Source organism: Drosophila montana, unplaced genomic scaffold (assembly GCF_035044405.1).
Source record: "Drosophila montana isolate Dmon_TW-CO22-7 unplaced genomic scaffold, ASM3504440v1 contig_3639_1, whole genome shotgun sequence".
NCBI lineage: Eukaryota > Metazoa > Arthropoda > Insecta > Diptera > Drosophilidae > Drosophila > Drosophila montana.
The window spans coordinates 57,978-74,469 of NW_026998523.1; the positions used below are offsets into that span (position 1 = coordinate 57,978).

General features: G+C 42.1%; 2 protein-coding genes across 2 annotated transcripts in view; one reads left to right on the forward strand and one right to left on the reverse strand.

Moving 5' to 3' along the window:
• Positions 1-313: 313 nt before the first annotated feature.
• On the reverse strand, positions 314-14,150 carry bowl (brother of odd with entrails limited). The gene is made up of 4 exons (XM_064692754.1): positions 14,055-14,150; positions 13,112-13,297; positions 4,027-4,925; positions 314-2,568 (listed from the first exon to the last, which is right to left on the reverse strand). Exons 3-4 carry the CDS (start codon positions 4,881-4,883, stop codon positions 1,101-1,103), a joined length of 2,325 nt encoding a protein of 774 aa, XP_064548824.1. The 5' UTR covers positions 4,884-4,925; positions 13,112-13,297; positions 14,055-14,150; the 3' UTR covers positions 314-1,100.
• LOC135435609 (protease inhibitor 1) overlaps positions 4,870-16,492 on the forward strand; it is an 85,943-nt gene continuing 74,320 nt past the window's right edge. The window contains exon 1 of the mRNA XM_064692758.1: positions 4,870-4,873. The gene's annotated coding sequence lies outside the window, so the exon portion shown is untranslated. The remainder of the gene's footprint in view (positions 4,874-16,492) is intronic.

Consider the following 16,492-nt stretch of genomic DNA (forward strand, 5'->3'; position numbering starts at 1 on the left):
GAAGTACAACCTTATAATGGCTCGAATGTCGCTTGATTGATGGGCGTGAGTGATTCATGGGAAGTCGATGCTTCCCTCTTAATCGAAACAAAAATTTAATTAATTTCAATGCAAACTTTATTTAAATATATATATGTGTATATATTTTATATTTTATATTAATTGTGGTTTTTCAAAGTCATTTAAAATTCAAGGAAGACCATGGAATGCTAGAAGGCTGTACTAAAAACTCTAAAAATACATACTTAAGATATGCTATAAATTAAGCCTATAAAAATTTAACTGGAATTCTACGGCTGCATTTGCCGAGCTTGTTTTATTTTATTTTAGTATTTTTTTTTTTGTTGTGTCTCGTGTTTCTAAGCTACTTTTACTTTCAACCTTTATTTCCCTCAGCGTAAATCTTGACACGATTTTGCCATCAAGATTATCTTACAAATTAAACATAAATTAAAGTTGTGTATACAAGTATTTTAGTATGGATTTTAATTAGATACTAGTTAGCTAAAGAAAACAACAACACTTAGTGTTGGACTAAACTAGACGACAACTAACTGATAGACTCTCGAATTATACAACTAGGATGCCTTCAAATAGGTTTACGCCATGTACTAAACGATGTTCAGCGAATGTACTAAATGTGCTAAAAGCACAATGCTGATAATATTGAATGCACACACACAACTAAGCTGATCTAAATGGAATGTACTAAACCATATTTATCAACATGCAATCAGGCTGATCTAAATTGAATGCACTTAATGTACTAATAGCACACACAACTAGGCCAATCTGAATTGTATGTACTAAAGTGTACTCAAGTGTACTAAAGGCACAATGCCAAGCTACAAATGCAACAACAGGTTGTGGCACTTCTTAAGCTTGCGATTCATAAACTATATAGTTAAACCTATACTAAGCATTTAAAGTAATTCTTATTGCCTTGCCTAGAGACATTGTACTAAAATGTACTAAAAGTGCGCTTATGGCTAAGTAGCGTGTTTTTTTGCCTGCCACAGATCAGCTGGCCGGGCGCCACATGATCTATGCCATAGCCTTGAAACAATCCTTAGTGTACTAAAAACTCAAAACCTCCATTCTCAGCGACGCATTATATCCTCAATGCTGAAGCCCGTCCGTCTGGGCGGAGCTGGTGCCGGTGCCGGCGCAGCGCTTGGCGGAGTTGCCGCTGCTGCAACTGCTGATGATGGCGGCGGCGGTGCGGCAGCTGCCACTGCCACTGCTGCAGGCGGTGCTGGTGGGCGTGGTGCGGCCTTATCGGGCGGTGCACACGTTTCCGTTGTCGGTGGCTTGCACATCAGCTGTCGGGGCGGATGACGCGACATGTTCAAGGCATAGATACCGGGATTCTCCAGATATGTGCGCTGATGATCCACCAGCTCCACCAGCGGCGGCGGCGGCGGCAATATGCGCTTGCGCACCGGTATGGAGCCCAGGAAACTGGGCAGCGCCTCATGCGGCGAGTGCAGCGGCTGCGATGGCGGTCTGGCTGGCTCCGTGGAGCTGGAGCTCGAGCTGGAGCTGGTCACAATGCTGGGCGGTGTCGAGGGCGTCGTCTTGCTTAGGTTCAGCGTCTTGTGGTGCAGATCGCGACGCACGTGCAGCATCGGCAAATAGGGATCTCCATTGACAGGTGGCAGCAAATGCGCATGGCTATGATGTGGTGCGCCCGTTGGTGGTGGTGGTGCTGCAGCGCCAGGCGGAACGGCTGGTGGCGCATAGCGCAGACCGGGTATAAACGAAGCAGGCAGAGCGCCTGCCGCTGCTGCCGCTGCTGGTGGATGTGGCGGCTCCTCTTGCTGCCGCTCACCGTGTGGCCGCATGGTGTAGGTCTCGCCGCCCTCGTGATGGCAATGGGTGACGCCCTGGCGCTCCGGCTTGGCCACTGGGCCGCCGGCTGCAGCGGCTGCTTGGCCCGCCTTGAAACGAGCCACCAGCGCCACCTCGGCCTTTTCCTCCTCGGTCTCCGCTTCCAGGTCTTCATCCTCGGCCAGGTCGAGGGTGCCAGCTTCATGCAGCTCCTCCTCCTCGTCGAAGTCGTCGAACTCCTCTTCGCTGTCCTCGTGCTCATAGCTGGCGCTGCTGCTGTTGTTGTTGGTGGCCTTGCGCTTCAGACGCATGCGCTCCGCCTCATCCTTCTCGGCCTGCCCGCTCAGATTGTGGACGGGCGACTGGCGCGGCGAGTCGACCTCCAGCAGCGAGTCCTCCTCATCGCCGCTCAGCTGCCGCGCCTCGTCCTCCTCCCCCACATCCACATAGTCGGCGCTGTTGACCTCGCCCACGGCATGCGTCAGCGCATGTCGCCTCAGATCGCAGTTGCGGCGAAACACCTTGCCGCAGGAGGAGCACTCGTAGGGCTTGTGATCGGTGTGGGTGAGTAGATGGGTCTTCAGGTTCGAGCGCTGATTAAAGCTGCGACTGCACACGGGACACTTGTGCGGCGACTCCTCCATATGCAGGATCTTGTGCACGGCGAGGGTGCGTGACTGGCAGAAGCCCTTGCCGCATTCCGTGCACTTGAATGGCTTCTCCTTCGAGTGTATATACCTGAGAGAGACAGAGAGAGAGAGGGAGGGGAAGAGGCATTAATTGACTTGGCTCATTGCGTGGGCGTTTTTGGTAGCTGGCTGGCCATTAGCTGGTAGCTGGCAACTCAAGTTGACAGTTATCTCTGCTCTGCATATTATCTCTGTCCGCTCAGATAAAGTGCGCTGATATATTTTATGTTTATGGCAGCCATCTTTGAAATGGCGTCCACTTGTTGTTGGACCAGCAGCAGCAGCAGCAGCAGCAGCAGCAGCAGCAGCAGCAGCAGCAGCAGCAGCAGCAGCAGCAGCAGCAGCAGCAACCAGCAGCAGCAGCAGCAGCTGCTGCGTCTTTTCAGACAAAAAAAAATGTAAAACAGGTTCTCAGCTCGGTTCTGCTTGGGTCTGGGCCCGTCTCTGGCATTGCTCGGGTGGCGGCTACAAGGCGCACCGAGATTCTTCTTGGTGTCTTCTCTTCTTTGGGCCCGTTGCCGCTGCTGAGAAATTAGCCCCGCGGCAAAGCAAACAAACGACAAATGGACCGAAACCGAACGATCAAAAGACACAGTCCGGGCATCTTGGACAGGCCCAACACACACACACACACACACACACGCACACTCATATACAACCTACTCAGTACGTAGGTATCGAGCATCGAGTACTCCGTAACCGCACCCCTCATTGCTGCCCCCCATCCAACTGAAAACCAACAAAGTTAATTAACTTTGTCTTCTGCGGCATGTACTTCGCATAACTTGGCTAAAAGTCGGAGCCAACTGATTTTGTCGAGCTGTTGGCTGGTTATTTTGCTGGAAATTATTTTTAGGTGAATAACAAAAATGGGACTATTTACCCAAATTAAATTTAATCGCGCTTAATTTGAAATCTAATCATACTAATCCAAATTCTACTAGGAACTGTGTAAATTCCATCTACATATAGGAATTTATCAACACTTTTTCTTCAAAACTGTTTTCATTCTAAATAGTTGCTTTGGAGATTTCGTTTTGAGCCGAAAACGCAAATACCTCAAGGAATTTTCTATGCCAAGTCGAAAACCCTTTCAAATATTATTAAAAGATCAATAAATCGAACCAAAAGCTTTTTCAATTAGTTATTTTGGAACTCATTTTATAAAACCCACAAGAACTGTGATGCTCCTTTCTCCCACATTCCCTAGACACATCCCACTGGAATCTCATTACAGGGTATTTCAAATTATTTCTGGCTCTCCTATTTCACAGATTCCTTAGTCACATCCCACTCGAACCTCATTACAGGGTATTTTGGCTTTGACTCGCTTCACCTTCGCCACTTTTTTACTTTTCATGTTTTTGCTTCTTCTTGCTGCTGCTGCTGCTGCCTTGAGGCATGGCAGCAATTACGAGCGCAGACACGCCTTCTGCCTGGTCGTTGCCCAGGTGACTGGCGAGATGCACCACCCGCTACCCGTCACCCGCTGCTCGCTCGCACTCACCTGTGGTCTCGCAAGTGATCCTGTCGCCGGAAAGCCTTGCCGCATATATCACAGGAGTAGGGCCGCTCGTCCGTGTGCGTGCGCTCGTGTATCAGTAGGTTGTAGGACTTGGTGAACTGGCGATTGCAGAACTTGCAGATGAACTGCTTCTTGGGCCTGGAGGCGCGACCGGGTGCCCGCAGCAGGCGCCTGTCCAGGCCGGCGTGCATGCCCGGCCCCAGGCCGGGCGGAAAGAGTGCTGCGGCCGTTGCCGCGCCCGGCGGAAATGGAAAACTGCCGGCGCCCGTGGGCGAGGGGCCCGGTCCAGTCAGATATGGCGGTGGTGGTGGCGGCCCATAGAGCACGCCGGGTGGCGGCACGCCTGGTGGCGGCACACCCGGCGGACCGCCGCGGCCCAGCATGGCAGCAGCGGCCGCGGCCTCGCGCAGCGCCAGCTCCTTGCGCTTGTCGGCCATCATGGCGATGATCTCGTAGTTGGAGTTGCTGCCGGCACGCGCCTTCGCCTCCAGCGCCTGGCGCGTCGGCAGCACCGGCACAAAGGCCGATATCTCGCGATGATGCGGCGGCCCCGCCGGTCCGTGCGGCCCGCCGTGCAGCCCCGACGCGGCCAGATGCTGCTGATAGGCCAATTGTGTTTCGTAGGCAGCTGCCGCTGCCGAGATCCTGCTAGCCGATGAGTTCCTCGAATCGCCGGCGCTGCCCGACCCATCCGAGTTGCCACTGGCTCCACTTCCGCCGGAGCCACCGCTTGCCGCGGCAGCCACTGCGGCCACCGTGGACATGAACTGATCCATGCGAGAGGCGCGCAGCATGGGTATGGCGCCTCCGCCCTCGCTGGCTGTGCTATCCGTGGGCATATTGAGGGCTGGCGCCTACTCACATCGCCGTCAGACCTTCAGCTGGAGATAACGAGACAGAGAGAGAAAGGAGGATAGAGAGAGAGAAAAAATAACAATTAGTCAAATGTTGTGTTAATTGTTGCGGCTTATTGGGGCTCTATTGGGCTTATCTTAATTGCTCGTCAAGTCCAATAAAAAGTATATTTTCTGTTTGCCCCGTTAGCATACCCTGCCAACAAATAGGGCGAATCGGAGTACAGCTACATTGGGCTAAAGTTGGCAAATATGATATAATCGAACAATGTTTCAAAAACTTTAAGATATAAATTATACGTTTTCGATCTCAGCTCTCAAGGAATATTGCAATAGAAATGTAAAATAAATTAATTAAAAAATATTTATTTTTCCCTATGAATAGTTTGAACATATTTTGCATATTAAAACAGATTTTACTATATAATGAAGTATATTTCAAATAAAATCCTAATATACACAAATAAATATATGTATATACATTGGTATTTTATTTGACATATATTTTAGAATGTTTAGTAAAATTTATTCTAATAATTCAAAATTATTATATTTTTGAAGCAAATAAATTTATATATTGTAGTTGAATCCATTAATACTCAAGAAATATTATTAGAATAAATATTTTCATATTTTAAGAAAAATGTCTCAAATGAAAAATTTGGTCAAAAATGCTTTTATAATTTATAATAAATAATTTGTGATAAATTATTGAGAATACCTATAAAAGCTTAAAAGTTGACCAACTCTTCTAACAAGCATTCAATATCTATTAAAGTTTATTTTCTTATTTTTTGTCAAAGTAATCACATTAAAGTTAAAAAAAATACATTTTTTAATATTTATGCCATTATTTAAATAATAATTAATATTCCCCAAAATGTGTCTTGTCAATTGTTCGTTTGAATGCTTTTAAATTTAAAACAAAATAATATTTAAGAACAGGATATAAAAAAGAGCATGCAAGTGCTTTATAATTATGTTCACAATCAAAACAGCTCTAAAAATTAAATTAGCATATTTTGAATTAATGGCAAAACATTTGATATTAAATTGCATATAACTTGATTCTCGTTTTATCCAAATCACTTTTTTAAATAATGTGTTTTTTTCATTTATTTAATTGTTTTTAAATTATTGAGTTGTTTACTAATTATTGAAATTGTAAGAAGCAGAAGAGAGCCGAGTTTTCTTTAGGTATTTCCTTTTTTTGAGTATTAAACAAAAGCACATATTCGGCTATAGGGTATATCCATTTACCAATTCACTTTTTTAGATTATTTTTTGGCTGGTTAAGTTTTTTAAACGAATTTTTGTTATATTTTTTTATTTATTTGTTGTATTTTTGTTTTATCAGCAGCGGCGGCGGCAAGTGAAACTAAACTGAACTGAACTAAAACGAGTCGCCGTCGCAGTTGGAGTTGTCGACGCTGCCAGGTTAGATAAGATTGTGCGTCTGAAAACCTGCCTGACTCAGGCAGCGAGGCAGCACACACAGTAGTGCACACACACACACACACACAGATACACACAGACACATATACACATAGATACTGGCATTTGGCAGCCATACAAATGCAACTGGTAGCCTAAGCGAACTAAACGGCAGTCAGTCAGTCAGTTAGGCAAGCCTTGACTCGGTAGCCGAGCCCCAGACCGGGCACGAGCAATGAGAAGCGAGCAGTGAGCAGCGAGAAGCGACCCGAGCGACTGCTTACTGGATTTACGCAACAGGAGCTTCAGCTTCTGACTCGGTCCGTGGAGGAGGAGGGAAGGGGGGGCGACTCGATCATCGCGTTAATAGCGAGAAGATGCAGAAGCTAACGAGTGTGGAGTGTACAAAGTAATGCTGATAATGATAATGACGCTCATATTGTCGCCGGATCGATCATAAAGAACCAGTTGCGTAAAAACAACAACATAACCCCCTCCGACCGACCGAGCGACCCCCTCTGACTACCCGCCCATGAAATGACAGTTTTGCTTATCATTTGGCTGGAAATGTTCTCGCGACTTGTGACTGTTGGTTGCGCGCCTTGAAATAAGTTTTTCACGTCGTGATTTTTAAGTTATTCTGCATTTGGGTTTTTTTTTCCGCCTGTCTGACATGATAAGTAGATAGTTGTAACTGCTGCATCATCGCCGTATTTGTTGGGATCCGCTGTGGCAACTGCTGCTGCGCCATGCACGTGCCCCAGAGATGTGGTTTAGCTGTTTGTGTGCCTGTCAGATTAGATCTGTGCAACTAAGATAGATAGTTTATGGCACTGTCTGATTAGAAATGACATAGGACTTTTTCGACAGAGAGAGAGAAAAGCAAGTGGGGTTGGTCAGGCTGGAAAAGTTGTATCTATTCTATTGACAACTTGATTTGATTAAAGTGAAACTCACAACTTGACTACACAATTTAGTTAAACGTTGAATTTAATTTGCAAATCTGCAAATACTTGAATGGAGTTTACTGCACGGCTGACATGTCTGCTTCCAGTTGTAATGAATAATTATTTCCGATTATATTATGATTTATGATTGTAAGGCTGCAATACCTTAAATTTAACAACTATTCCTTTAATATTCCTTCAGAGAGTTTATAAGCGGATGATGATATACAAATATTTTATTAAAAAAAATATTTTCAAAAACTTTGATAGAAACAAACAAAAAAAAACTAAAAGAAAAACTGAAAGACAAATATTAAATAATGGAAAATTACAAAAGAAACTGATAAATAAAATCAAATTGGTGCAAACGATTCTGGATTTAGAAAGTTTCAATTGTTAATTGTGTACTGCATTGGAATACTTCAACTTAACTTTTTTCAACGAAATATTATTTATAATAAAGTGTATTAAAATATTTAAAAATATAGAAGTGGAAACTATACTTTAAGTTAATTTCCCCTTTTAAGCCCATTTTATACAATTCTTTACACTTCTAAAACATACTAAGATTCTGTGCATGAAGATACGTATATTCTAAAAAATTATTGTGTGTCGGATATTGCTCCCTTTCTCTATCAAATCTATCGATTCAATAAGCCTACTTCACATATAACCCTGAATATATATATATATATATATATATATATATATATAAAATGGACATATATATAAACTGAATAACTTATAAAGACTAACAACATTTTAATCTGTTAAAGAAAAACTGAAGAAACTTTTTTAAGAAATGTTTATGTTATACATAATGTTATAAGCATTTACATAATGTTTTTTTTCGTTTAACATTAGTATAAGTTTCTGTTAATGAAAAAAGTGAATTTTTATCATATTGCCATATCATATTTTAATATGGTTTTCCTTTATAACCCTAATAACCATTTCGAATATAGTTTGCCCAACACATTTGCCTTTTAGTGCTTGACCAACTGATCTTAATTCGATCGCTCTATAAGTCGCCCCCAACTGAACAGTCAGATAGATATATCACACCTCACACCGCAGCGTCACGTAGTATCTGTGGCTAGCCTCGAGAAAAAAGGTAACCCGTTTTGGGGTTTTTCGTTGTCGTATTTAATTTTATTTATTTTCATTTTTTTTCTTTCTTTCTAGGTTTATACTCTTTCTTCTGCTTCTTGCCACACACTTATGCATTTATGACTGGAGCTCGGTGTCTGTTTAACTGTCTAAACTGTCCGAGCTGTCCGAACTGTCGACCCTCTCGGTCTGTCCCTGTCTGTGCACACAATTGCGATCCGGCGTTCATTATCTTTTGAAACATCGGCACTTTTGAAACGTCAAGCCAAATAAGAAAAACAAATAAAATTAATGTAAATAATGGACATCATCAGCAAAATGCGAAGTCGTCGACAACGTTGCACGTACTTGCCGTAGTTGTGGCTAAAGAGCAGGCCAGCTAGACATGCGAAGGAGATGTGAACAGACAGAGAGAGAGAGAGAGAGAGAGAGAGAGAGCTGTGTACTTTCAGATACAATATAGAGATACAGATACACACGCACACACACACACAGATACAGGCGAAACGTTTGCGCAAACGGTTGCCCAGCAAATGAAGCCAAAGGCTTAAATGTGTGTATACATATAATAAAAAAAAAAAGTGTATGAGAAACAACAACAACAACAACAACAACAACAACAGCAGCAACAACAACAACTACTGGCAAAGAAAATAAAAGATATCGAGGAGCAATTTGGCTGCCACTTTTCGCTGCCTGCTCTGGGCCCGAGTCTGGGTCTGGCTTTGTGTAAACAATCAGCCAAAGAGACGCAGCAGACGCGTAGACCCAGTGGAAAAAGGTTCAAAGCAGTTGATAAAAAAAAAAAAAAACAGCAGAAGAAAAAAAACACACACACACACAGCTGTGGGCAACACACAGATACAAGAAAAAAACACATGCGCAGAGGGATTTAATATTTGTATAGAAACGAGACGAAGTTTTGTCCAATATGTGTGGCTCGTATCTTGGGCTTGGACCAAGACGCTTAGCGTACTACTTCAGTTTGCTTACAAAACAACAAGCGACAACAACAACAGCAACAACAACAAACAACACACGACAAGAAAGGGTCAGCATGTGCGAGTGTGTGTGCTCAGTTTTAATCCCTTCGGGCCAGGCTCGCCGCCACAGCGAAGGTAGCTAATAATCAACCAAAAAAAAAAAAAGGAGAAAATAAAAAATAAAATAAAAAATCAGAGTGCTCCAGTCGAAAGGGCTCGAGAGACAGATACCCTGTAACTAAAATGAACGAGTTTCGAATTTGCTAGGAATGGCAGAAACTATCCAGAGAAATTTGGAGCTGCGAGATGTGTTCTAGAATTCTAATCTTAAAACCGATTTTTGTAAGGCTTTTGATGATTATAAATAAACTTGATCAGCTCCTTTGAAGGAAAAGCTGCCTTCCATATTTCAAGTCCTTAGCTCTTATACTATCCGAGATCGAAGAGATCGACTCTGCTATTGCTGCAGATCAGGAAATTTTACGAACTTGTAGTTTTTCCTTTTGGCTATGGCATACACTTGCACGGAAACATAATACCCCTTGCCTAACCAGAGCAACAGGGTATTACGAAATAAAAGTTAAAGATACAACTTGTAATTACAGCCGTTGCCTGCATTCTGCTGCGTTTGCGTTTGCGTTAATCTGACAACCCTTTGGCCGCGGCCGGAGCTCTCAGATAATAGTCGTAGCTATTAAAATCTCTAGCCATAATCATCAGCGCTTGTAGTTTTCCAGCTAGTGCCTGGATACCTGCTCCACCGGCGTGTCTATAATTTCTTGATTAATATCTATGGGATTTACACATACCCCACATCAGTAGATGTGTGTGCGTGTGTGTGTGTTGTGTGTAAGTGCGCGGTCATTAATTTAAAAGCTTTGCTAATTCTGCAGCCATGTTGCATGCATTTTACTTTTTTCGAGCTGCTCATGAAACTGCTAATGAAGTTTTATGGGTTCGAAATGCAGCTGGCTGCGAACTGTTCTATAAATTACTAAGGTTGTTCACTTTAATTGAAAAACATAATTTATAATTATTATGATCAAGCGGAGCTAAGCGAGGCTGCACAAAAACTGGTCCACAACTAGCCAAATTGATGGGTTCGTTTCGTTGAAGACGCAAAAGTTAACTAAACTAGTTCGAGATTGGCAAGAACATTTCCAGCACAAGCAAGCGAATCGCAAGATATTAAGTTTATATCGTATATAGATACATATAAATAAAACAACAAATTTGCTTAATTTGTTGTTTTATCAAATATTAAATTTAAGCATATAAAGCTTGTATCGGACTGTATTATTTGGTTTGTCTTAAATAGTTATAAAGTAGATATATATTTGTATTTCAAAACTAGCTAGGTTCAACAAGTCTATCGATCCAATTATTGATGGTCGTTTATTTTTTTATAAAAATTTGGAAAAGTTTTTAAAATAAATCTTAATTTGAAACAAACATAAGAACAAGTTGTTTATTTTTAACAAGATTTACTTTATATGCAATTTCGGAAATTTTACCCACTACAAAATATTATCCAGAAAGCATAAAAAGGTAAATATTTGAGATTTTGAAAGGGCAAAATCTGCCAATAATTTTGATAGGCCAATTGAGAGCTTTGCGGGACTAGCCTAAATATAGACACTAACTAAATTTAAGCCAAAAGAAATCTTACTAACTCGATATTTACTCTGATTTAAAAATTTATTTTAACCATCTTAAATATCTTTCTCTTATCTTTTGCTCTTACTACAAATTCTTATAATTTATTGTAATCTCTGAATTTACGAGTTTACCTGAAATGTGTAAAAAGTGGTTCTTTCCCTTTAAAGTCTCAGAATCTGCTGCTCTGCTCTGCTCAGCCAGCTAATCCTCTTAACTCGATCGTATTTTACGCTTCTTCTGACTTTTCAATCTGGACAATACTCTTCAAGAAATGGAGTTCTTCAGTTCTTTTGTGCATGGACTGTCAATAACTCATAATCACCGGCTACCTTAGACTGAGCAGATCTCTTGTGTGCCTAGATATATATCTCTCTTCTTTTTGAGGATGGACGTAATCCAGATCTGTTAATTATTCAAACGTTGCTCTCCCCACACAGGTGAATTCATATTCTAATGTATAGAATTTAATTTCATCATCAAAACCGATCGTAAACATTAAGACACACGTGCCAAATGGGCGTGGCGGGGCGACAAAAAAGCTGCGCCTTTTATGGCCAATTGTATGTCCCATTGTTTTTCTAGCTTTATGGGCCAGCGTTAAGTGCTTATCTTTTGTAAGACTAAACTTTTAGATGCTTTTAATTTGTTTTTTCGGATTTAATTAATTTCGTTTTTATTGAGCGTTATTTTCAGCCCAAAAAACCATTTCCCTACCGTTGCACTGATATTAAATTTGATACCACAAAGAATGAAAAAAACCCACCCAGAAATATACCGAATGCAATAAATTTTTATGTGCCTATTCTTATGCTAAAAAGTAGGAACCCAGAGCGCAAACCAAATTGCCTATAAACAAACAATGATGAAAATTCAAAGAGTTTCCAGCGCTTCAGCTCCAGCTTCAGCTCCAGCTCCAGCTCGAGCTCGAGCTCCAGTCGAGCGCAACAAAAGCCAATGGCTCTATAGAACCGCAGCGAATGGAACCCGAACACCAAAATCTCCAATACCCCATGCCACATCTAAAGCACAAAAAAAAAATAAAATAAAATAAATGAAAAACGAGACTGTGGGAGCGCGGGAGGCGTTTTGAAGCAAAAAAAAAAAAAACTAAAGCATTTAAAAGAAATCAAAGGAAAATAAGCACAAAGATGCTGGAGCGATGTAGATGGCAGAGCCAGATGATGGTATATGGTAACCGAAAGCCCAAACCCCAAACCCCAAGCCCCAACAGAAGCTTGCGGCAATTGCGTTTCCTCTTTGGACACACGTTCTGAACAATTAAAGCGCGCGGCAAGCCAAGCTGGCAACGGCCAAGACGCCGACGACGACGACGACCAAGTCCAAAAAAACCGGATTCAAATTGAGCACGTCGAGAGCTGCTGAAACTGCGGCTGAGGCTGAGAGCCGCTGGCCACTGGCACTGGCTACAAGTGAACTGGTTTACGGCCAACAACAACAACGAAAAAGGTAAGAAAAAAAATTCCAAGCTCGAACCTTCGAGCTGGAGTCGAACCCCAAGTCAGAGTCAGCCGCAGCCCAGCCGAGCGCCAGGCCGCCTGCTTGCCTGTCAATGGAACGCAGCCAGCCAGCCTGGCAGGCAGGCAGCCAGGCACCACACTGAGTTCGGTGGCAATGACAGTGGCACATGCAGTTGTAGTGGAAGCCGCTGCGGCAGCCGCCGCCAGTCGCCCAAAAAACCGCCAACTGTGGCCGGAGCCTCCAACGTTGAGCTACAACGCAATATGTGTGTGTGTGTCTGTGTGTGTGCGCGCTTGGAGCAGGTTTTAGCAGTCAGCGTATTTTTTATTTACTTTGCTACTCGCCATAGTCACGTCTCTCTCCCTCTCTTACTCTCTCTCTCTCAGTCTCTGACTTGCGCTCTCTTTGGGCCCACTCGCTGTGGCTGCGACTCGCTGTGATTTGCTTTTGGCCATAGCGAAAATCAAAAGAAAATAATTAGCTAGACCCTAAAAAAAAATTTGAGCTGCGGAATTTTTTTGTGGAATCTTTTGTTTTTTTTTTTTTTCGTGAGTGTTTTTTTGGTTGGGGGTGTTGCCAGCTCGGGGCGTGTGTAGCTTACCTGTAAACAATTTTGATGGCTGTGCGCAGAGCGCCTGAGGCTCTTTCAAGCTTGGCTTGGCCAGTATTCCAAGTATTTTGAACAAGTTTTAGTTTATTTAGTTTTTTTTTCTTTTCTCTCTTTTCCTTTTCTATATCTTTCTCTGTGCTTTTTTGTGGCACTTTTGTGTTAAACTTTTTGTGATTTCTAGAAGGCAAACAATATTTTAGATTAGGAATTTGAAAAAAGAATTTTCCATATATGCTACAATTGGTTTTTAAGTTGAGATAACATGAAATATCCAATCGGCTGGCTTGCAAAATGTATACAATAAGTTTAGATACACGCACACGTAGTACAACACACACACACACACACACACATAGATACAAATGTATCTTACAGATGTATGCGCGACACAATCACGGCACGATCAGTCGCGCGCGGTCGCGGGTGTTACGGGAGCAACAGCAGCAGCGGCGGCTACCACAAACCACGTAGAGGAAAAAAAAAAAACAAAACCAAACCACGTACGAAAGCAACCGCCAGCAAAACGAGCGATCGATCCAACCGAGCCGAGGGAACCAAGCCAAACCGAACCGAACTGAAACCGAACTAAACTCAGCCGAACGAACGAACGAGCCAAGCCACAAACGAGATACGGCAGCTGAAATGTGTTTTTCTACATTTTGTTTGAAATAGGAGCTGAAGCCAGTGCAGCTACCAATTCGCTCCTCAAGTAGTCCCAAACTCTACCCACACACACGCTCACACACACATACTCACGCGCACACACACACACGCACACACACTACGACACGCCACTGAAAAGCGCTTTTCAGCAAGAGGCGATCGGCGATCGGTGAGCGGGTTCGGTTGCGACGTTGCAACAAGTTCACTGTGCCTGCATTTTTCCCCCAATATACACATGTATCTCACAGATACACAACACACACACACATACGTATGCAATTCCACTGTGTTACTGTAGCCACGATCCGCGCGCAGGTGCGTCAGCTACGATCAACTCTCGAAGACTAATCCAATATTGCCGAGCCGCTGTCGTCGTCGTCGTCGTTCGAAGAGAGCGACTCGCAGAGTGCTGCAGCGAGAGAGTAAGCCGCAGCGAGTAGCGAGAGAGAGAGAGAGAGAGATCGCGCTCGAAACCAGCCAAGTGAGAAAACAACAACAACAAAAGCAACTGGCAAACCGACCGCCAGTCGCACGCTGCGGACAGCCAGACTGAGCGGACAGACACACGGAACGTGCATACGTACGACGAGTTATTGTCAGTTAGAGAGCTACCTGTTTACCGACTGCTTACCGTTTTCGAGGGTAGACGAACAAACTCACGGGTTGCCAGACTGCATTCAGCTCGGTACGTTTCCAATGCGCGAGGGAGTAACTGCGGTGGCCGCTTGCGGCTTGGGGGACTCGAACCTAATATGATATGGTGGTAGGGTATGATTTGTGAGTCGTAAGAGCTGGGGGGACATTATTGAAAATTACATTTCTAAGTACTCTATTTGTATTATTGGCTCTTAGTATCCAAAGGTATTTCCTATATTGGAAAAAATACAATTATATGATTTAATATATCAAAGAAATACAAATTACAAATATATGCTCACTCTAGAGGTTAGATATATCGTAAAGGTTCGTTTAATTATTAATTCTAATAGCCTCTGCGAGAAAAAATAAGATTTCAGGTAATACTCCCAATAGCTTCTATTTTGCTACTTAAATTTCACCATAATAATTCTTTGCAAAACTTTATTCGCCTATTGGAAAATTTACTTAAAAAATAGTCTATTTCAAAAAATCATTTGAGGCGTGTTTCACACTTTTCGTAGAATCCAAGCTTCCTCGGGGGAAAATCCGATTCAAAGATTTTTAGGGCGAAGTTTTAAGTTTGTATACACATGTATGCATGTTTGTTTGTATATGTATGCATGTTTGTTTGTATACATACATACATGAGTACATGCATATGTACATACATATGTACATACAGGTATACATATATATGTACATACATGCATACATGCATACATACACACACACACACATGCATACATATGTACATACAATTATACATACATACATACATATATATATACATACATATGTACATACATACATACATACATACATACATATGTACATACATACATACATACATACATACATACATACATACATACATACATACATACATACATACATACGTACATACGTACATACGTACATACATACATACATACATACACACATACATACACACTTACATATATATACACATATACATATAAATGTATACACATATACATATAAATGTACACACAGACATACAAAGAAAAAACAACGAAATATACAAAAAAAAAACACTACACTACTAGCTAAGCATGAAAAACTGCAGAGCCTACTTGAATTCTTGAGAATCGAGGAGGAGAGCACTTTGTAGAAATTCGTTTTATTTAAATTTGCAGCACAGCGTCAAATAAGCTTGGTCTACGTTTGGTATTAGGAAACAAACGTACATGCATGCATATATACATAAATGCATACATACCTGCATGCATACACTAACACACACACACACAAACACGCCCACACACACACAAATTACCTGTATTATTAAATCCTTTGTTCCATATAAGTTCACTATTATAAGATTTGTTTAGAATCTATACTTTATTTATTACTAGTTTATTTATATAACAGAAACAATTAAAAATGAAACGTGTTCTATAAAAGATAAAAGATTTAGATATGGTTGCAATATCCTCTGCATTAAAAGATTTAGAGTTTGGCTTTAAAAGCAACTTGAGTATATATTTGCCCAAAGAGTACCTGTACTTAGATGCCTGATTACTTGTGCATAAGTATGTAGGTTTTCCACGATTCCAACAGGTTGATGGTTCAACAGTCTGGCAACCTTTTCTCCCGCACATGTAAAACAACAAAGGTATGCGGCTAAGTATTAAGAGGAAAAAAAACGAAACACAGTCAGGGTCTTGGCGAGCTGCCACTGCAGAGTCTGTGGTCCCACCGAGAGGGAGTTACGTTTGACGAAAACGCCTAGATGATGTTGATGATGCTGGTCACGATGATGATGATGATGCTGCTGATGATGATGATGAAGAGCCACCAACTGTTTCAAAAGTGGCAAAGAAAATCCAAGAAATAAAATCAAAGAAACAATATAAGAAGCAGCAGAAGAAATACAAAGAAAAGGCTCAGACTGCGAGACTGAGAAAAGAAGAGATAATTAAGGCAGTGGCATGGGCCGCACAGTGGAACTAAATTGTTATTGTTGTTGTTGTTGTCAACGCCGTGACTTGAATCCGAGAGCAGTGGCAAGTTGCATGCAGCACAAGGTAGAGGCCCGAATAGACACAC